At 65.6% G+C, this 21,001-nt stretch overlaps 1 protein-coding gene across 5 annotated transcripts; it reads left to right on the plus strand.

The window, feature by feature from the left end:
* The first annotated feature begins 42 nt into the window (after window positions 1-42).
* On the plus strand, window positions 43-20,492 carry KCNAB2 (potassium voltage-gated channel subfamily A regulatory beta subunit 2). Of its 5 annotated transcripts, none has more exons than XM_074560379.1 (16): window positions 43-154; window positions 5,663-5,781; window positions 6,087-6,128; window positions 15,944-15,987; window positions 16,353-16,390; window positions 16,540-16,619; window positions 16,708-16,752; window positions 16,920-16,964; window positions 17,037-17,080; window positions 17,180-17,266; window positions 18,435-18,520; window positions 18,748-18,868; window positions 19,018-19,112; window positions 19,289-19,409; window positions 19,498-19,586; window positions 20,014-20,492. In XM_074560379.1, exons 2-16 carry the CDS (start codon window positions 5,705-5,707, stop codon window positions 20,101-20,103), a joined length of 1,104 nt encoding a protein of 367 aa, XP_074416480.1. In that variant the 5' UTR covers window positions 43-154; window positions 5,663-5,704; the 3' UTR covers window positions 20,104-20,492. The 5 variants fall into 5 exon arrangements, with proteins under 5 accessions (XP_074416480.1, XP_074416481.1, XP_074416479.1 ...); XM_074560378.1 differs by lacking the exon at window positions 43-154 and adding an exon at window positions 2,013-2,369; XM_074560380.1 differs by lacking the exon at window positions 6,087-6,128.
* The last annotated feature ends 509 nt before the right edge of the window (window positions 20,493-21,001 follow it).

Here is a 21,001-nt window from a genome sequence, read left to right on the forward strand (position 1 = left end):
CGCTTCCAGCCAATGGGAGCGGCGCGGCTCCCCCCCGTCATTTGCATGCGGCTGGAGAGGCGGGCGGCGCGGCCAATGGGCGGCGGGCGGGGCGGGGCCGGCCCCCCACGAGGGCGCCGCGGCGGAGCGGAGGGGAGCGGCGGACGCCGGGCAGGTGCGGGATCGGGACCGGGGTCGGGATCGGGATCGGGACCGAGGGGGCGATGGGGGCGGCGGGGGGACGGCGATGGCGATGGCGCGGGTGGCGAAGCCGGGCATGGCCGCGGGCAGAGCGGTGGTAAGGCCGCGCCGCCGCACGCCCGTCCCCGGCGTCCTCCGGTAACGCCTGTCTCGTCGCCCCGGGAGCGACGGGGGAGGCTGCGAGGGGCAGCCGGTGCCCCTTCCCGCACGGCGTCGGCTGCGCCCTGAGCATCCTCCCAGCGCGGCCGGGCGTTAACGGGGGGCGGCCGGCGCAGGCGCGGTCCCGGCAGCGCTCCGCGGGAACGGAGGGGGATGCTCGGGGCGCGGGATGCGGTGCCCGCACCGGCCGTGCCCTCCTCCGGGCGGCGCTCCCTCGGGTAGCCCTCTCCCGTGCCCTGCTCCGCCCGAAAATCAGAGTTTTTGCGCACAGACTCCGATTTTTTCTCTCCCTGGCGCCGGGCAGCGCTTTGCTCCTGCCCCCGGGAACGGCTCCACTCGCTGCCGGTCCCTCGGCGGCCCCTCTCCCCGCAGCCAGCTCTGCCCAGTGGGTCCCGTTCCCGGTCCGAGGAGCCCTGCTGGGAGCGGGGACAGTGGGTTCTGCCCACCCGTGTCGCAGGGCGGCCCCGGGCCGATGCCTGGCTGCGGGCAGCCGGTGGCCCTGTGGCATCACACCAGGGAGCAGCAGGCGCGTAAACCCCGGTGACACAACGCGCTGGTAGACCCGCGGGCAGGAGAATGGAAATGTTGTTTTTTTCCCAAAACATCTTCCCCTAGTTTGTAATCAGAGCCGCTTGACGCACAGCGGAGACAAAACCGCAGCATTTTCTGTAGAAGATGGTGGCTCCGTTACCCGAAGTGACACGCAGGGGGGTTAGGAAGGAGGACCCCCCTCCCGAGGATGCCCTGTCCAAGTGCTCCCCTTGGCCTTTCCTTCAGCCGTGCCGTAAACTCCTGGTTTCACTGGCTCACGAGCCCCTCAGGCCTCTACTTTTTAAGGCTGTTTTCCTTGCGATGGGGGAGTAATTTCCGCCGTCTGCTGGGGAAGCAAAGCTGCTGCCATGCTGGTGCTGGGGAGTGCTCCCCAAACAGGATGGGGTTCACGTCCTTCCTCATCTGTCGCACGTTGCGCATGGAGCTGCCACAGCAGGGAAAGGGAAACCTGCTGGGGTCACCCCCCGGGCGGTGCCGAGCAGGTCCCCACCAGTGCTGGCGCGGTTCAGAGTGGGCACGGTGCTTGCTGGCCCCATCGCCAGCAGGACCACGCTGGGAGGGCAGAGGAGCTGGCAGGATGCTGCAGTGAAGCTGAGCCGGACCAGGCAGATGGAGAGGGACCAGGGTTTTGCTAATTTATAAACGAAAGAAACTCTGCGGCACAATTCCGAAACCCTGACCCCTTTTTTCTGGTTTGGCCTCTGGTTTTCATGTTCAACACATCCGCATCGGTGGGGTTATCGCTGCAGGATTACAGTGCTGTGCTGCTGCTGGGGACCAGTGTGCTCCCATTACCGGGATGTCTCAGAACCACACGCTCCAGGTTGGGTTTTTTGCCCAAGAAGGCCAAAAAGCAAAAGCCGATGAGAAGCGGAGAAGGGCAGGCAGCTGGCAGGGGAGACGCGGCGGCTGGGCCAGCCCCGGTGCTGGGAGGCAGCCCCACAGCATCGTCTGCGGACACTCTGGTTTTATTTTCAAAGAAAAACACCCAGCATGATTTAAAGGCGTCCAATGATGGGAGCATCCTGGTCCAGGCTCCCCAGGGCTGCTGGATGAGCCTCCTCTCTCACTCGCCCACACGTGCTGCCGGAGCCAGGCTGCGGCGCCGACACGGTTAAGGCACCGGCGGGATGGGGAGCCGGGCTGCACGCCACGGCTGCACGCCACGGCGGAGCCAAACTTGCCGAGTCAGGATGTGAGCGCGGCAGGGACGGCTCTGCAGCATCCCTGGGTGCTGCCGCATCCCGGGGTGCCGGGGGCTCGGCCTCCCTCCTCCGCCGGACACCTTTTCCCAGGGACAGAGTGGGAATGGGGTAGGAACCGGCACCTGCTGGGGTTGCCTCTGGCTGTCGCGGCTGCACCGGCACCGGCGCCGCTTCCCGGAACCTGCCGAGCCTCCAGCTCTGCCAGCAGCTGGGGGGGTTTATTTCATTTTTTTTGCTTCCTGACTGCACACCTCCCTTAGAGCTCCGGAGCAGGTAGGTGGGGTACTGGGGGGGGTCAGCGCTGCCATGGCGGTGGCTCAGCCATGCGTGGCGGAGAGCCCACGGGCTTTCTGGGAAGGGTCGCAGGCTGCCGGTGCTGCACACCGGGGACCCGCGGGGGCTCAGCGGCTTGACAGACCCCATTGCTTTCCTGCCAGTGTACGTGACGGCAAAGCAGGAATACAGGAATAACCCCGTCTGACGTGTCGCGCGTGGTTTTGGGCTGTGTCATTGACTCGGGAGCCGCGCAGCGCCGGGTGCCTGCGCTTCAGCGCGGTCACGGGCAACCTCACGTGTCGCAGCTCCGTCCCCAGCACCTGCCGCGTTCCTTGTCTTAATGACCGGCTTGAAAACATGTCCGAGCCCACGGACCGCGGTGGCAGGGGGAGGACGCTCTGCAGCAGAGGCTTCCCCGGGCAGAGGGAAGGGGCAGGGCTGCTGTCGCTCTGCGGATCCCTGCAGCGCTGGCGGGGTGGGGGGGCACAGCACCCGGCACAGAGAGGTGACGGCAGGAGGCACCGGGTCAAAAGCCGTTGTTTGCAAGGCAGAGCAGGGTGGTGTAGGTAATTGTGCTAAAGTCACCTTTCCCGTGGTGTTTTTTTTTTGGGGGGGGGGGGGGGCATTTGCTGAGGGTGCTGTTTACAAACCTGGTAAAATAGGGGTAGAAATACAGGGATGGGTACCCGGAGTCGGGAGATGCTCAGCGATGTTTCCCCTGCAATCCCTCACCTGCACAGCTGGGAAGGACATTGGGATGCCCGGGACAGGGGTCCCACAGCTCCCCCCACGCCAACGCCTCACCCTCGGGGGCTCAGGCTCATCAGTAGGTGCAGAGGCTTCGTCCCTATATTCAAATTAATTCTGTGTGCAGTTCCGCCTCCCCGTGCTCTGCCGGCAGCGTTTGGGAGGCTGCGGTCTGCAGACCCTCCCCGGGGCTGGCCCAGCAGAGCTTTGGCTCCTGGGGGCTTCCCAGCCACAATCCCTCCCAGTGTCTCAGTGACCCCCGTTGTGCTGGCCAGGGGTGGGGATGGGGATGGAGCCCAGTGGGAGCACAAGCACTTGGGGCACCCTCGTACCCAGGTCCCAGGCACATCCCGCAAAAGAAAACACTTTTCTTCCCTTTCTGTGCGTCACCCTGCAGGAGCTCCTGCAGTTGCAGACTCACGGGGCAGGAGTGGTCATGGGGAAGCACAAAGGGGACCAGGCTTTCGGCAGCGCCTTTGGCTCGGAGGAGCCAGAGGTGCAGGTTGGCCCCAGGGGCCGGCATGCTCCGGCTCCTCAGAATGCCGAGCCCTGCTCCGTATGCCAGTGGTCCAGCAGCGCTTCCCGGCAAAGTTCCTCAAATGCTGACAGAGACTTGCCAGGCACCACGCTTGTCCCCCCAGCATTACCACGAGGTGACAGATGAGGGGTGTAGGGTCCTGCTGAAAACCGCGGCGAGCTGAGCTCATCACCCCACAGATCCCCAGGATGTGTAGGCAGAGCCAGTCCTAAGCCCTACAATAAGTTTGAGTCTCGGCTTGTGGCCATGCAGGCAAGGAAGCCGCATGGCTGCCCCCACTGTGGCTGGGGCAGGGGGGATCCAGGGACATCCCCCCAGCTCCCTTCAGCTTCATTATAATGCCGCTAATTAAGTGACGCTGAGTGGGCATGAAGCGACTTGCAGGAGCGTAAAGACACTGCCCGGGCCAGCGGCTGCCGTTGCCCTGCGTTGGTGCAGGCAGCTGCCTGCTGCCAGGAGAGGGACGCAGGGACCGGCAAAGGTGACACCAGCATCCCCCGGGAGAAGCCGGCGGGGTCGCAACGGCTTTGGGGACTCAGCAGGGTCGCGCAGTGCAATGGTCCAGGGCCGCGGGGGGGGCAGCTCCCTCCTGCCCTCGCAAAAATAAATCGGTTTCATTGAGCTTGGGGTGGCTGCGACCGAAGGGAGCCGCGTTTCTGCAGCGCTGAGGGGAGGAGGAGACGGGGCTCTGCACCGGGGCTGCACCGGGGCCGCAGCGGGGCTGGGGGCTGCGGTGGGCGGGCAGGCAGCTCCGCAGGGACGGGCTCGGCTGCCGCAGCCGCTGCCATTGGGCCGCGTGGGCTGCAGGGGCTGCGCCGGGATGCAGGGACGCGGGGCCAGGATGCTGGAGGGATGCGGGAGGGATGCGGGATGCAGGCACGCCGGAGGGATGCAGGCACACTGTGCCAGGATGCTGAAGGGATGAGGGATGCAGGATGCAGGCATGCTGGAGGGATGCAGGCACACTGTGCCAGGATGCGGGATATGGGAGAGATGCAGGATGCAGGCATGCCCTGCTGGGATGCAGGCAGGATGCAATATGCAGGCACGCCGTGCCGGGATGTGGGAGGGATGCAGGATGCGGGCAGGCTGTGCCAGGATGCAGGCAGGATGCCTGCCAGGACGGGAGCACACCGTGCAAGGCCAGGCTCCCCCTGTGCCCAGGGCAGCCAAGGAAGGAGCGTGGATATCTCTCAGTCCCCATCTGGGGAAAAAAAGCAGCTCGTGACCTGCGGCATTTCACGGGCCTAAATAAAGACACATTAAATTTAAAAATTAGCCCCAGTTTTGTAGGGAAGTGTGGTGGTTTTCTGTGATACTGGAAACTGCTGACGGTGTTGCGGGATGGGGAGTAGGGAGTCACATCGGATGCCCCCCTGGCATGGGGATGGGGACAGGGAGGTCGGGTGCCGGGGGGCGAGCCCCCCTTTTCCTCGGAGCTCCTGCACCCTCGCTCACACAGTCACGCAGAGACTGCAAGAAAAGCCGGGCTATTTTCTTTTCCTTGGCTCATCCCTTGCAGACGAACCCTCTGGGGGCTGCTTTAGTGTTAAACACCAGCAAAATGTTTAATTTTTCAGGCCTGCATTTCTTCACCGTTTCCTGATATGGCGTAAGACCTCCACGGCACGGGTCAGTGGCTCGCTGCCGTGGCTGGGTTGCCCTGTGGCATGCCCTGCTCACCTCCCATGGGCAGCCAGGCGGGCGGCGAGGTGGGCAGCAAGCAGCCCTGCTCTGCCCTTCCCGGCAGCCCCAGAAGTTCGGGGAGAGCAGCCGAGCTGGGGGTCGCGGGCACAGGGCAGGGATGGAACGGGTATGGGATCGGCAGTGGGTCGGGTTCGGGGGTCTGGGGCTGTCAGGGCTGCTGTGCCCTGCCTGCCGCTGCCTGCACCGCTGCCCGTGCCACCCGCCCATCCGGCTCACGAGCTCCTGCAACAGGAAGCACCGTCATGTGGGCGCCCCAAAAACCCACGTTTCTTCCTCTTTTTCTCTTCCCCTGCGGCAGGGGTGAGGCGGCGAGCGGCTCCGGGGAGCCCAGGCTGGCTCCATGTATCCCGAATCCACCACTGACTCCCCGGCGCGACTCTCGCTGCGGCAGACGGGCTCCCCAGGGATGATTTACAGGTAAGGGTATGGGGCGGCACTGGGGGGGCTCTGTGGGTCCTCAAACCTGGGGCCACAGCACCCCCAAAACCACCCGGGCATGCTTTGGGCAAAAACTTCCAGGACTTAAAAACCTACATGGCAGAAGCAGCATTTTTGGGCACTGATGCCTGTTATGGGAAGAGTGGCTACTTTCGGGGAGCGTGCCGGTGCCCGCTGCCGGTGCCCCGACCCTCCCTGCGGCCGCCGGCTCTGCCACGGTCCCGCATCACTTTTCTAACGGGGTTTGTGGCATCTTTCTTCTTTCTCCCCTTTGCTGTCGGAAGCGCGAGGTACGGGAGCCCCAAGCGCCAGCTCCAGTTCTACAGGTAACCCAGCCCTTCCCCTCCCCAAAATCCCCCCGGCGAGCGGACGCGGCCGAAGCCCCTGCATGGCTGGGGGGGTACTGGGGGGCAGCCACCGCAGGGGTGCGGGGCTCGGCTCGAGGTGGGGGGAGCATCCTGCACCGACGCTGCGCTGGGAAGAGCCCGCTGGCTTTTCCCAAGGGCGGCTCCAGGAACCCGGCCAGCCGCTCCGCTGCTCCTTCCATTAAGAGGAGCGTCGTTAAGTGGTGCAGAAGGCAACGCGATTCCCCCCCCCCCGCCAGTCCTTTTACCGTCTGAAATGAAGGCGGCACTTTTCCCCGCACACCGTGCCAGCAGCCGCCTCGATGCTCCCAGGCGCTTCGCGTCCGGCCTCGCCGCAATGGGGTGGGAGACGGGGGGCTGCCCCCCAGGGGAGCCGTGACCTCCCTGCTCCATCCCCGTGCGCGGCGGGAGGAGGAGACCCTGTGCAGGCGGCACCGCGAGCGTGCCTGTCCCGGCTATGTGCCACTGCAGGTGCTGCCGAGCCCGAGCCACGGGTGGGTTTTGGCTGCCAAACTGGTCAGGCACGGCCGCATCCGGAACCACTGGGCACATCTGGTGGGAAAGGCTGCCCAGGCCGACAGGCAGGAGCCGGCTTGCCCACGGGCTGCCTGCTGGCAGCTGCCGCCGGTGCCCGTCACCCACCCCGGCTTCAGGGCTCCTGCCCGTGTAAGTCCGTCTTTCGGTCCTGCCACAGCCCGGCTCAGACGGTGCTGCCATGGGGACCGCGGGGAGGGCTATGTCCGCCACAGGGGACCGGCTCTGCTCCCCGATGGCCCTCGGCCGTCCCTGACGCTCCGCACGCCGGTGGCGCGGGACCTGTCCCCGCGAGGCGAGGGTCGGCTGCGGGCGGAGGCGGCGATGCCAGGTTTGATAAAGCAGTGGCGCATCCTCGGGCTTTTAGCGAAGCGGCCATGAATAATTTAGCTCCCCTTTGCGAGGAAGAAAATCCCCTAATAGGGCTAATGGAGCGCAGTGAGAAAGCTGGGCTCTGGGGGGGCCCGTCGCAGCCGCCAATTGCTTTGGACGCCAAGCGCCGACACTCCCCTAATGCATAAAAACCCGTCGGCCGCGTCTCTTATATCTGCCGCGGGGCAGCCCGGCCGCCCAGAGCTCCGCCGTGGATGAGCAGCATCCCCGGTGCGCGGGTGAGTCGGGGCTGGGGGCACGCGGGGCCGGGCACAGCCCGCCGCGGGCAGCAGGGAGGATTTGCTGTGCGGGGTGACTCGGGGTTTGTTGCCTTGGGGAGGTTTTCGTTTGGGGTTTGGGGTCTTTTCAGTTTGAGGCAGGCTGTTGATTGCCAACAAGTTCCCAGCTTGGCAAGCTGGGCTGGAGGGACGCCTTCCCAAGCAGCCGCCCTGCGCTCCCGACTGTCACCCACTTGTTGTGCCCCTGACCTGCGGTAACGGTCCCCCGTTATCCCACAGAGCCTGTGTCCCGTCCCCATCCCCGCTCCTTCCCCGCTTGGGCACGGCACTGCTTGGGCTTGGGCAGCTCCTGCAGCCCCCGCTGCTCCGTGTCCCTCGGGCAGCATCGGGATTCCTGCTAACGAACGGCCCGCGGGCGAACCCGCTGCCCCCGCGCTCTCACTGCTGCCCCGTGACGTTGCTCAGCCGAAAGTCAGGGAGGTGTTGAAATGGGGCGGCCGGTGGATCCCAGCCCCGGTCCCCAAAGCATCCCAGACCAAAGCCCCGGCTCCGCGTGCTGCAGCCACGTCATGGCAGCGCGGCGAGGCTGTGGAGCAGCAGTGCAGCCAGCTCAGGCTTTTCCCACCTGCTACTGGGAGAATGGATCCCACCGGGGGGTGAGGGGGTCCCGCTGGGGACAAAGGGTTCCCCCGGGGCTGGGTGCTGTGCCCGTGCCCAGCAGGAGCCAGCGGCGCTGCCCGAATTAAACCCCCCAGCTGCAGAGAAGGGCTGATGCCGGCACTGCCGGCTCCAGGCCCGGCTTTGGGGCATGGCAGGAAGAGGAGGCTGGTGGCCAGCGTTTGGTTTGGCTTTGCCACAGGAGAGGGATCCCCTTCCCACATCTCCCTGCATTCCCAAGCCCTTGCTGCAGAGCAGAAGCGCGGGAGGCTCTCCGTCGGTGCGGGGTATCGCAGGAGCTCCCCAGGGTTTCAGCCCCCCCTTGCCAGATGCTGCTCGGCATCTCCTGGGATTTCTTCTTTTTTCTGGAGGTCACACCTCAACGGGAAAGCGCACTTCGCTTTTGGCTCCGGCTCCCGTAAATTTGAGCTTCGCAGGGAAAGAAAAGCCCACCAGTGGGAGCCCCGCCACAGCTCTGGCACGGTGCGCTCCCAGCTCCCAGCAGCCGCTTCGGCACCAGCGCCGTGGTTTTGGCCTCGGTCCCCGCTCCTTCTTCCAGACACTGAGTGCGAGGGACGCTGCGGAGCGCGGCAGGGAAATCGATGCCGGTGCCACCACCGGCGAGATCCCACCGAAGGGGTGGCGAGCACCCCCAGCGTGTGAGGAGCCCGCTCTGCCGCAGGCTGTTCTCGGCAGCCCGCTCCGGCTGGGAGCCTGCTGGGGAAGCTGTTGGCCGGCCGTCGGGGTTGCGGCAGCCCGTTGCAGGCATGGCAGCCATCGGCGAGCACTCGGCAACCACGGCCCCTCTACAGGTGCTCACCCTCCCCAAGAAGCCCCGTGGGGGCACCTTTCCCATCCTGGCCTCTCCCACCCGTCGGCACACGGTGCCGGATTCTCAACAGCAGCGATTGTGCCACTGCTCGCACCCCCCCCAGCCGGCACCCAGGGCTCACCACGTCCCACACGGGGATGCAAACCACGGAATCACAGGATGGTTTGGGTTGGGAGGGACCTTAAAGCCCACCCAGTGCCACCCCCCTGCCCTGGGCAGGGACACCTCCCACCAGCCCAGGTTGCTCCAAGCCCCGTCCAACCTGGCCTTGAACCCCTCCAGCACTGCAGGGGGGTCCCCCCGAGCCGAGCAGAGGGGCAGAATCCCCCCCTCGCCCTGCTGCCCACACTGCCAGGGATGCAGCCCAGGCTGCGGGGGGTTTCTGGGCTGCCAGCGCACGTTGCTGGCTCCTGTTGAGCTTCTCACCCCCCAACACCCCCAGGTCCTTCTCCTCAGGGCTGCTCTCCAGCCATTCTCCACCCAGCCTGGATTTGTGCTTGGCATTGCCCTGACCCGGGTGTAGGACCCTGCACTTGGCCTGGTTGAACTTCATGAGGTTGGCAAGGCCCCACCTCAAGCCTCTCCATGTCCCTCTGGGTGGCATCCCTTCCCTCCAGCGTGTCGACTGCGCCACACGCTTGGTGTTGTCAGCAAACTCGCTGAAGGTGTGCTCCATCCCACTGTCCGTGTTGCCGACAGAGATGTTAAGCAGCACCAGCCCCAGAATGCCACTGGGCACTGGTCTGTGGCAGCCCTGCTGGTGGGCGCTGGGACGTGGTGCAGCCGGGGCACGTGCCAGGCGGCAGCAGCTCACCGTGCTGGGGGCAGCCACAGCGGGCACCCACTGCAGCCCCCACTGCCATCGCCTCCCTTCCTTCGCTCTCCGGCTCCGCCGCCAGGGCTTTGCTCTGCTGAAGCGATTGGCTTTGCCAGGGCTCCTGCGCTTCCCTCCTCGTGCCGCAGACCTGCCGTGGATCCGTGCAAGGGTGGGTGCCACCGGGGTTCCGGTATCGCAGCGCAGGCACGGCTCTCCCGTGAGCATCGGCAGAGCCCGGCGTGGCGGCGGGCGCTTTCCCAGCTCTCTCCGTAGCATCGCTGAGTGGTCGGCGGCGGGGCCGGCCGGCAGAGCCCGTGCTCGGGCGGCGGGATGCTCTCCATGACGTACAGCGAGAGCCTGCGCAGCGTGGCCAGCCGGCACCCCCCCGAGTGGGGGCTGCCCCCGGCCCCCCGGCCGGTGGACGGGCTGGAGCTGCGGCGGCTGCGGGACGTGCGGGCGGCAGCGCGGGCGAAGACGCTGGAGGAGTTCCTGCGGATGCACGGGCTCTCCCTGGCCGACAGCACCGCCCGCACCACCGGCATGAAGTACAGGTAAGGCAGCGCCGGTGCCGGCCACGGCAGCCAATGTGGCCCGAGATGCGGGGACGGAGCAGGGAATGCTGCTTGTCGCTGGTTTTACGCCTGGCTTGCAGGATTTCACTGGTTTCCCTGGGCCGTGACAAGGTCGGGAGGAACCGGTGCCCTTGGCACAAAAGGCGATCGCGCGGCGTGTGCGGCAGTGGGGCAGCGCCGTTGCCTCGTGCTTGGTCGATGGTCTTTGAGCTTCTCACTTGATTTTCCTTTTTGCTGTCGGGAAGCTTCAAGCGCAAACACGCTCCGCGCTTTTAAAGATGAGGCAGTTGGAGCGAACAGCCGCGGAGACGCTGTGTCCATCTGATGAGCATTCGCTGGCGCTCCATTAATTTTGCATGCGGGTCGCGGCGCGGCGCGAGGTGTATCAGGATTTCAGATGACTTTTGTCCTTCCCGTTACCGCGTGTGCCGGGAGGCCGCGACAGGCAGCCAGCGAATCGGCCGCGGCTCCTCTGAGGGCACGAGGCTGTTTGGCCCAGCACGTCCCCTCCCCCTGTCCCCCAGCATCGCAGGTGGGCGATGGGGCACGGGGATGGGCTCCCCCAATAAGCCAGTTCAGGCTTGGGCCGGGGGCGGCAGGGTTGGGGACGGTGGCTGTTGCCTCTGTGAGAATCCCAGAATGGTTTGGGTGGGAAGGGACCTCAAAGCCCACCCAGTGCCACCCCCTGCCCTGGGCAGGGACACCTCCCACCAGCCCAGGTTGCTCCAAGCCCCGTCCAACCTGGCCTTGAACCCCTCCAGGGATGGGGCAGCCACAGCTTCTCTGGGCACCTGAATCCCCGTCTGCTCTCTTCAACAAGGGTCCAACCAAGAGGGTCCTCCTTGCTTTACGTCCCAGAAATACCTTGTATTGATGGAAATTGCTCCATCAGGACAGACTGGCCCACAGAGTGGTCTAGTGACAAAGCTCTGCCTCCAGAGACGGGTGTACGTTCCCATCTTCTCGCAGAAAGAGAAGTGTCTCAAAGGCCACTAGTGGTCACATTTGTCTCACGATTTCAAATATCTAGAGTCAAGTGGCTTCACATGCTGATAGAAAAGCTTTTGCTCCTACGGCCGGTGGAGCAGATTGCCCCAGGAGACTGAGAGGTCCCCATCCGTCGAGACCAGACCCCAGAAGCCCCACACGACCTGGTGTGATCCCAGCACTGACCCCACTCGGAGCAGGAGGTTGGGCCAGAGCTCCCCCAAGGTCCTTCCCAGCCTGGGTTACCCCGGGCACTAAGAATTCATCCTCCCTCCTTCCCTCGTCCTCTCTGGGGCCCCAAAATTAAGCTTTCTCTAGGGATATTTACACTTGTGCCTTAACATTTTCTTCCGAAAGCCTGGTGACATCAAATGCTGGGGTGCCTCTTGGCCTCCCCGCTGCAGCAAACCCCCCGGGGCCGGCGGCTCTGCCGGCTCCTGGCGTGCGGTGCCGTGGGTCAGGTTCCCCCCCGCTCACAACAGCAGAGGTAACATTTACACGGTGGCAGAAGCCCATCTAATATTCATGGGGCGGTTATTTATTGATGGGCAGAGGCTGGCACAGGGACCCCCAGCGATGCTCCTTCAGGCACCTGCCCGCTGTGGGTTGGGGGACCATGGGGATGCACCCCCAAAGTCTCCAGAAGGGTTCCTCCTCCTCTGGGGAGCTGCCAATTGCTGCTGCCCCCCCCACCCCCCCATCCCAGCGCCGGAGCCGGCGGGATTACCCGGCTAAGGAGCTTTGCGGCAGAGGGAAGCGGAGGAGATTACAAGATTTCGCATTAGGTCGGGGACGAATGTGCGTGATTTCCCCGCAAGCTGAGCCCCGGCCCCGCTCCCGGCTCCTTACCTGGGGGGGCACGGTCGGTGCGGTCCCACGGACGGTGCGGTCCCATGGCCGCTGCGGTCCCACGGTCGGTGCGGTCCCATGGCCGGTGGGGTCCCACGGCCAGCTCACCTCCCTCCTCTGGTGGGAGATGCCAATGGGCTTCGCTTTAATCCGCTTGGCTTGTGCTGGGCAAAATTTGGGAGGTGCCACGGCCCCGAGTGGGGCAACTGGTCCCTCTTCAACAGCCCCTCACTTCCCCTCCCTCAGTTTTAAAGGTAAAATAGTGGCCAGAGCTGGTGAAGGATCAGTGTCATTAGAGATCTGTCTCTTGCTCATCAAAAGCAAGAGGATCTCTATTTCTAACTATTGGTTAAACACTTAATTGTATTTAACGTGATAATTACAGTAAGGCTGAGTGTGTATTTGATTAACCTCAGATTTTCCCAAGAACAATTTTATTAATGTGTTGTGAATTTGGGCTGAAAATAAAAGGATTGCTCTTTCATTTTTTTGCCGTGACAGACAATAATCCCATGCTGAGAGCATGGGGGTCAAATATCCCATTCCTTGTATCTCCTTCCCCCAAAAAAACCTTGCAGTAGGTGTAGGGTTTTTTCAGATTAGTGGGACTGGAACAGGTTGGGAAGTTTTCGATTCCTTCCTCCCACAGGCTGTTATTTTCTGAGTATCAGGTGTTTCCTCTTTAACAATTGATGTTGTTGCATTATGCGTGATAGTGAAAACAGACTTGAAGAGGGGATAGCAAATATTTTATGTATTTTTGGCTTCTGTTCTTTCCGTTCTCTCCTGCCGGGAGATTTTTGTTTCAGGCTCGCATCCGCCAGAGAGAGGGATGCCGTGGGGAGGGGGGATGCTGTGGGGAGGAGAGGGGTGCTGTGGGGTTGGGGGGATGCCGTGGGGAGGGGGGATGCTGTGGGGTTGGAGGGATGCCGTGGGGAGGAGAGGGATGCTGTGGGGAGGGGGGATGCTGTGGGGAGGAGAGGGATGCTGTGGGGTTGGGGGGATGCCGTGGGGAGGGGAGATGCCGTGGGGAGGAGAGGGATGCCGTGGGGAGGGGGGATGCCGTGGGGAGGGGGGGATGCCGTGGGGTTGGGGGGATGCTGTGGGGAGGGGGGGATGCTGTGGGGAGGGGGGATGCTGTAGGGAGGAGAGGGATGCCGTGGGGAGGGGAGATGCCGTGGGGAGGAGAGGGAAGCCGCGGGGAGGGGGGATGCTGAGCAGCGCGATCCAAGCGGCTCCTTCCCCCGCCCCGGGGGGGTCTCAGCCCCCCGCTGCGCCCCAAAGCGGGGCTGGGCGGGGATGCCGGGCGGGGGGTTCCTTCGGGGGGGGTCCCCCGCCGCGGCTCTCCCCTCCCCGCCGGCCCCGGCCCCCGGGCGCCGCTCGCCCGCCCCCTGCGCCGATGGAATATCGAGGGCAGGAGGGTGCCGGAGCAGCCCCCGCCGTCACGTCGGCGGAGCGGGGGGCGGGAGGAGCTCCCCGCCTCCCCCGGGGCGCCGGCTAAATTTAGGCAGCAGGCGCGGGGGCCCGGCGGAGCAGCATGCAGGTCTCCTTCGTCTGCTCCGAGCACAGCATCAAGAGCCGGAGCGCGGAGGACCGGCTGAACCGGCAGAATGCCGGCAGCCCCAGCCTGGGCACCCGCGGCAAGTTCCGGGCGGTGGCCATGGTGGCCCGCAGCCTGGGGCAGCTCTCGGTGCAGAACGCCCCCTCCTCCAGCGAGTCCAGCGGCAAGCAGCCGGGGATGAAGTACCGGTAGGAGAACGGGCGCTGCCGGGGCAGGCGGAGCTGCCTCCTCGGTCCTCACCGGGCGGGGGGGGGGGGGCTGGAGAGGGGCTGGGGGGGCTGCACCCCCCGAATCCCCGGCTCGCGTCCTGCTCCGTACGTTCCTCGGTGCTAAAAGCGCTGACGGTGCGCCTCCATCGCCTTCCTCACTGCGCACTCCTCGCGGGCTGGCTTCGATCCGTAAAACCAGCGGGATGCGGGGGAAAGGGACCCTAAAATTTGGGGTAGGATTAGTAGGATCCCCAGCGCCTGCCGGGGCGGGGGCGGGGGGGGTGTGGGTCTGAGAGTCGTGTTAATCCACGGGCTGCCATGGCATCGTTACGGACTCGCTGCCCTGCGAAGCGTGTGGGGAGCTGTAAGCCGGGATTCGGAGCTCGGCTGCCCGCTGTGGGGCTGGAAACAAGGGGCAGCATGTGCATGTCGTGCCCCTCCCCAGCCAGCACCCACTGGGTTCATGCGCTCCACGTCCCTGGCACCGGAGTGGAGCGTGGGGGGCTTCCATCCCCCGGGCTGAGCGTGCAGCCAGGCGCGGGGCTGGGGCTCCCCCCGGGCTGAGCGTGCACACCACAGTCCAGCTGACAGCCGCTGCGTGCCCCCGCTGCAGCCCAGATGTGACCAATGTTAGGCACAAAGCGCATCAGGCCGGCAGAGCGTGGGGATGAGTCCAGCCGTCACCCACCATCATTGTCCAAATCAGCTGAGTCCCCTTGCCCGGGTGCTGGGGAGGGGTCCAGGGTGGCCCCATCCAGCTCTCAAATGCCGAACCCTTGCGGTGGTGGCGCTGGAGCCACACGTGGTGGCATCCTCCAGGCTCAGTGCTCGCGCCCTGCGGTTGCATCCCCATCCCAAGGAGGAGCGTGCCGGGGGCCATCCTCACCCTGGCAGCGTGTGACTGGCTTGGGCGTCCCCACCAGTGGCTACAGGGGGGACAGTGGCGCAGGAGGATGCTCCATGCAATCGGATGGGATGGGAAGGCCAGGGTGCAGTGTGGGGGGATACTTGGCCTCCCTCAATATCTCCTAACATCTCCATTGTGCAACGGGGCAAGCCACATTTGGGCAGGAAAGCCGTGAGCAGCGACGTGCTGCTGGTGCCCGCACGCCCAAGAGGACCCTGGCGATGTCCCTGCAGCCTGGGATGGCCGGGACGGGGCTGGTGCCCCCTGCTCCCCGCCACAACTCCCCGTCATGGGGTCTTGAGCCGCCGCTGCCCCATGGCCTCTCCCCGCCATGAAACACTCTAAAAATAATGCGGGGCTGGGGGGGAGCGCCCGCGCCTCCAGATGTTGGGCAATAACGCGGTGGTGCGGAAGGAAGATGCCCCGACTTGGCTCAGCCTGCGATTCACCGCTGCCGTGGGATCGCGGCTGCTCCCGGCCCGGCTCCCCGTGCCCGTGCCGGCGGTGGCGGTGCCTCCCGGTTGCTACGCGACACCCGCGCGGGCGAGCTGCCGCGGCTCACCTACACTTTATTTATTTTAACGCTCGTTTCTCGAGCCTTTGTCATTTTTAACAAGAAACTGGCTCTCCATCACCGCGGCGAAGGCGTCTGCCAACCTGGCCCCCTTCCCAAAAGCTGTTCTCGGCTCTTTGTGCCAGCCAAATTTTCAGGGGTGCTCCATTTCTCCAGGGCACTGCCCTGCTCCCCAGCACCCACTCCCCATGCGAGCACTGAGCCACACCGCAGAGAACGGGCGCAGCTCACATCATATGTGAGATGCTCCAGGCCTGATGCTGCCGTGCCATCTCCCCCTGCTCCTGCCCTGTCACCCCGCGCTGGTGGCACTGGCAGGGGAGACGGACATGACGGCGTTGTCACAGGGAGCCACTTTAACCATGCCACTGCCCGCTGCCGCTCCCGGTTACCCTGCCAGGCACAGCGATTATTTTGCATCTAGGAAAGAGCATCACCGCGCCGGTGCTGGCCCTGCCGACAGCGAGCCGCGGCACACCTGGCCGGGGATGGGGGGGACCCTCACTGCAGGACTGTCCCAGGCAGGGATGGGGACCCGGGACGGGGACCGGGGATCACCACCGCTCCTCCCAGCCCACGCGGATGGTGCGCTCGGTGGCAGGCGGGTGCATGAGACGGCGTTTTGGGGCTTTCTCGCAGCTTTCCTAACAGGTCTCTGTCTTCCAGGAACCTCGGGAAGTCTGGGCTGCGTGTGTCCTGCCTGGGCCTGGGTAAGTGCCAGGGTTTGCCACGGCCCCTCAGCGTCCCCTCCGTCCCGTGGCTGGTGCCAGCGCTCCCCGGCGAGGGCGGCGCTCGCCTGCTCCGGTGATGCTTTGCCAAGGGAAGGAAAGGGTTTCCCTCCGGCCCAGCAGCACTTTTGAGACGCAGCCCAGAAGTTGTCAAATTATTCTCTCTTTTTCTCCTCCGACATGATAGGAAGTGACCGGGCTGTGCTGGGAGCACCATGCCGCACGCGGTGGGGACAACCGTGGCTGCCGCGTGCCGGGGCTGTGCCAGGGGAGCCGGGGTGGGTGGCTGGGGTCTCGGGGCAGCGGCGTTTCGTGCTCACCGTGCATGCACCCTCTCTCCTCCGCAGGGACATGGGTGACTTTTGGAGGGCAAATCACAGACGAGGTAAGAATCGCGCCCCGTCCCTCCCCAGCCTTTCCCGAGCGCAGTGGGGAGCGGATGGGCCGGGGGCTGCTCTCGGCGCACGCGGTGTGCCGGAGCTCACTGTGCTCGCGAGCGTGCGCCGCCCCGACTGACCCTCCCTGCTCTCACAGATGGCGGAACAGCTGATGACTTTAGCCTACGACAACGGCATTAATCTCTTCGACACGGCAGAAGTCTACGCCGCTGGCAAGTAGGTACCCCGCTTCGGCGGCAGCACAAGGGGCCTCGCCCTGCGCCCCGGCCGCCACGCCGGCAGCTGACGTCCCCTTCTCTTGTAGGGCCGAGGTGGTGCTGGGGAACATCATCAAGAAGAAAGGGTGGAGGTAAGCCGGGCACCGTTCCTGTGAGGCAAATCTAGTCACCACGGTGCCGACGGGCAGGGAACAGGCAGGGAACGGACAGGGAGCAGGCAGAGTGCGGGCAGGGAGCGGGCAGGGCACACGGGGCTTTGCGGGTGCCGCCGCCACTGACTCTCTCTTTCTCCCTGCAGACGGTCCAGCCTGGTCATCACCACCAAAATCTTCTGGGGAGGAAAGTAGGTATCGCACCCGCCCCGCGGCAGAGCGGCCGGCGCACGCCGAGCTCTCACTCACCTTTCCTTTTCCAGGGCTGAGACGGAGAGGGGTCTGTCCCGAAAGCACATCATAGAAGGTAGGGATGCTCCCCGGGCGCTGCCGGCTGTGCCGGCTCCTCGCGGGCGGGCGGGCGGCACGGAGCCCGGCGCGCCTGACGGTCCCCTCGGTGCGGCAGGTCTGAAGGCGTCGCTGGAGCGGCTGCAGCTGGAGTACGTGGACGTGGTGTTCGCCAACCGGCCCGACCCCAACACGCCGATGGAAGGTGGGTGCCGCGCCACGCTGCTGTGCTCCTCCCCGACGCCTTTCATCGCCATCGCGGTTGGTTTGTGCCAGGCTTTTATTTCAAGGGCTTTTTCCCTTCCCAAGCAGAAACCGCTCCTCCGCTGCCACTGTTCGCTCGCACCACGGTTAAAGCCTCTGCCGCCCCCAGCCCGGTGCCGGGACCCCCTTGGGCTGCGGCAGGGGCAGGTTGGCAGCACGGCGGGGGGACGCTGCCCCCGTCCCGGCAGCGACCGAATCCGCTCTCTCTAAATCTCTCTTTTATCACCAGGGGACCCATTTAGTTCCTCCAAGTCCAGGACTTTCATCGTAGAAGGTACACCCTGCCCGCACTCTGCCCGCCAGCCGTTGCCTGCGTCCCAGCGGCAATTCCTGGGGCAGAACCCCCCCACTCCTCTGTGACTCCATCCCCGTCCCCCCGCCCCGAGCAAACCCCGCCATAGAACGCACAGGCAGCAGCAGCACAACAAAAACACCCCCCGCCCCTTCAGACCATCTTGCGGTTAAAGGGGAAAAAAGCGAAGAGGGTCGGCAGCCTCCCCGCGGTCCTTGCCACGGGGCAGCCTCTGCAGCCGGGACCGCGGCAGGGCCCCCCCTTGCCAGGGCAGCTGTGGGCACACCGGGGCGCACGCTCCGGTGCCGACCAGGCAAACCTCGCACCCCTCACCCCCCCCGCTGCCCGCCTTTGGCTGCAGGAGCGCCTTGGCTTAGCCCTGGCCTGCATGGCTCAGCGCCGGCTCCCCCCAGAGACCCCCCGGTGCCCCTCGCTTGGGGTCCAGGGTTCGTTCCCTCCCTCTGCTGGGTCTCAGCACACAGGTGATGCTTTGGGTTCCAAGTGCGGCGCCGGTGCTCGTACCTGGCGGGGCGCGGGGCCGGTGCCAGGAGTTGGGCTGCTCCCTGTGCCGGGAGAGCCCCGGCATCGCCGGTGGCATGTCGGCATCGGCCGTGGTCCCCGGCACATCCCAAGCGGCTGCTCCCTCGGTCCCCATCCTGCTCCTCCAAACGCATCCTCCGGGCACAACCCAGCTCCTCGGCGTTGGGGAGCGGGATGCTCGCCAGCCGTCGGCACGGCACGAGCCACCACCCCCCCCCCGGCCCAGTGCGGCGCCCCGCTAACCCCCGCCTGCCGCTCTCCCCTTCCCTCCCGGCAGAGACGGTGCGAGCCATGACCCACGTCATCAACCAGGGGATGGCCATGTACTGGGGGACCTCGCGCTGGAGCTCCATGGAGATCATGGTAGGGGCCCGGGGGGCCGGGGACGGCCACGGCGGAGCAGCCCTGCTGCCGCCGGTGACGCTGATTTAATTAGACAGCAGCTGTCGGGAGCCAAGCGCTTGCAGATGCGCTGGAGCCTTAATTATTTTCTGGGGCAGCTCTCAGGGCTCGGCCGGGGGCTTGGGGGGGGGTCAGTGGGGGGCCCGGAGGGGGGCGGCGGGGCACTGAGGGTCCTGGCTCTTCGGCAGGAGGCGTATTCGGTGGCCCGGCAGTTCAACCTGATCCCGCCGATCTGCGAGCAGGCCGAGTACCACATGTTCCAGCGGGAGAAGGTGGAGGTGCAGCTGCCCGAGCTCTTCCACAAGATAGGTATGGCGGCGGCAGTCCCCTCCCAGCCCCCCCAAAAGCCCAGCGCTGCGGTCAGCGGGACACAACCTGTGTCCCCAGGGACGTCCAGCCACGGTGTCCAGGGAGCCTGGGGGGCGGCAGTGTCACCCCCTGCTCTACTCTGTCCCCAGGTGTCGGAGCCATGACCTGGTCCCCACTGGCCTGCGGCATCGTCTCGGGGAAATACGACGGTGGGATCCCCCCCTACTCCCGCGCCTCGCTGAAGGTGAGCCCAGCTGGGGAGGGGGGTCGCAGCAGGATGGGGGGCGTGGGAGAGTCACAAGGTCCCCACGGGAGCAAGAGATCCAGGAGCCACGACCTGGGGAGTGTGGGGATGCACAAGGTCCCAGTAAATGCCAATCCCACCGTGACACCCCATCCGAGCCCCCTCCCGCCCCCCAGGGGTACCAGTGGCTGAAGGACAAGATCCTGAGCGAGGAGGGCCGGCGGCAGCAGGCGAAGCTGAAGGAGCTGCAGGCCATCGCCGAGCGCCTGGGCTGCACCCTGCCCCAGCTCGCCATCGGTAAGGAGCTGGGGGGGACCGGGGGGACGCGCGTGGGACGCCGGGGGCAGCCGGGCCGCGCTCAGGCTCTGCTCTCCCTCCTCCCCAGCCTGGTGCCTGCGCAACGAGGGCGTCAGCTCCGTCTTGCTGGGTGCCTCCAACGCCGACCAGCTGATGGAGAATATCGGAGCAATACAGGTCAGTGCCCCCCGCCGCACCGGCACAGGGGGGGCTTCACCGGGGGGGCGGGAGGGCGAGCAGACCCCTCTCACGGGGCAGCGCCTGCCCGCGCCCGCTTTGCCGCTGGAGCTCCTGCAGCGCCCGGTCCTGCAACACTCACTGCTGGAAAAGGAGGTTGCAAACCTGGCTTGAGAGAAAAATTATGGGTTTTGCTGAATCTAAAGCAGCAGAGACAAGGCTTTGCTGGGCTGAGACGGCAGGGAATGAGCCCACCCTCGGCTTTCCCTAACTGGGTCACTCAGCCGGCAAGCTGGGGCTGGGAGCACGGAGGTGGCAGGGTGGAGGCGGTGAGCACGGCACAGCCACGTGCCACCGGCGGCTGCATCCTCCCGCCTGCTCCAGGGCCACCATCCCGACTCCCAGTGGTGTCCCCCGTCCCCCACAGGTCCTTCCGAAGCTGTCGTCTTCCATCGTCCACGAGATCGATAGCATCCTGGGCAACAAACCCTACAGCAAGAAGGACTACCGATCCTAAGCGTGTGCCCGAACGCGCCGCCCGCCGCGCCGCCCTCGCCGCCCGTTCGCTTGCTTACGCTTTGTTGGAGCGAAGTGGAGAAGTGTGGTTTGCACCGCGAGCGCCGAGAGCCAGCGCTCCCCCGGACCACGGCACCGCTTCCACCCGGCCCGGCTGCGGGGCGCAGGGATGGCCGCCAGCGGGGAGCGCGCCAGGGCGAGCCCCGAGCTGCCCGGCCGCCCTGCCCGCAGCCCAAGGCGCCGCGGGTGCCGCCGGCGCGGCGCGGGGACCCGTTGCATGCGTGGCTGCCGCCCCCCACGTGGCTGGGTGTGCGGGGGGGGGGGCGCGGGGCGCGAGCGGGTGCTGTACGCCCACCAGCCCGACAACACGAAGCTGTTCCCCAGCCGGCACCGGCCCCTCGCCTCTGCCCTGCCTGCGCTGCCCTCCCAGCACCGTGGGGCTGCAGTCCTGTCACAGCACCCGCTCCCGGTGCGGGGGATGGGGGGGACGGGGATAGGGAGGGGGGGCCCTGTGGGTGGGGGGCAGCCCCAGCCCAGCAGCGGGCTGGGCTCGGCGGGGTGAGCGTGTGCGAGCACGAGTGGGCAACACACACACACACACAGACACACACAGACACACACACACGAATTTGCACCTATTCTCACGTCTGTGTGCGTGGCTGGAGGCAGCTGGGGAGACAGGACCCTAGAGCTACACCTGCCTTCAGCTGTATTTACATATAGATGCATCTATATGGGCACACAGCCCCAAGGGACACGTGCGCGCCTACACGTACATCTACGGCTGTACCTAGAGATGCAGACCCATCTCTAGCCCTAGCCCCATAGTTATACCGATCTATAGCTATCAACACCTACTTAAACAGAGATGGATGGATGTAGCTATATATGCACACATC

This window comes from Larus michahellis, chromosome 16 (assembly GCF_964199755.1).
Source record: "Larus michahellis chromosome 16, bLarMic1.1, whole genome shotgun sequence".
NCBI classification, from domain to species: Eukaryota; Metazoa; Chordata; class Aves; order Charadriiformes; family Laridae; genus Larus; species Larus michahellis.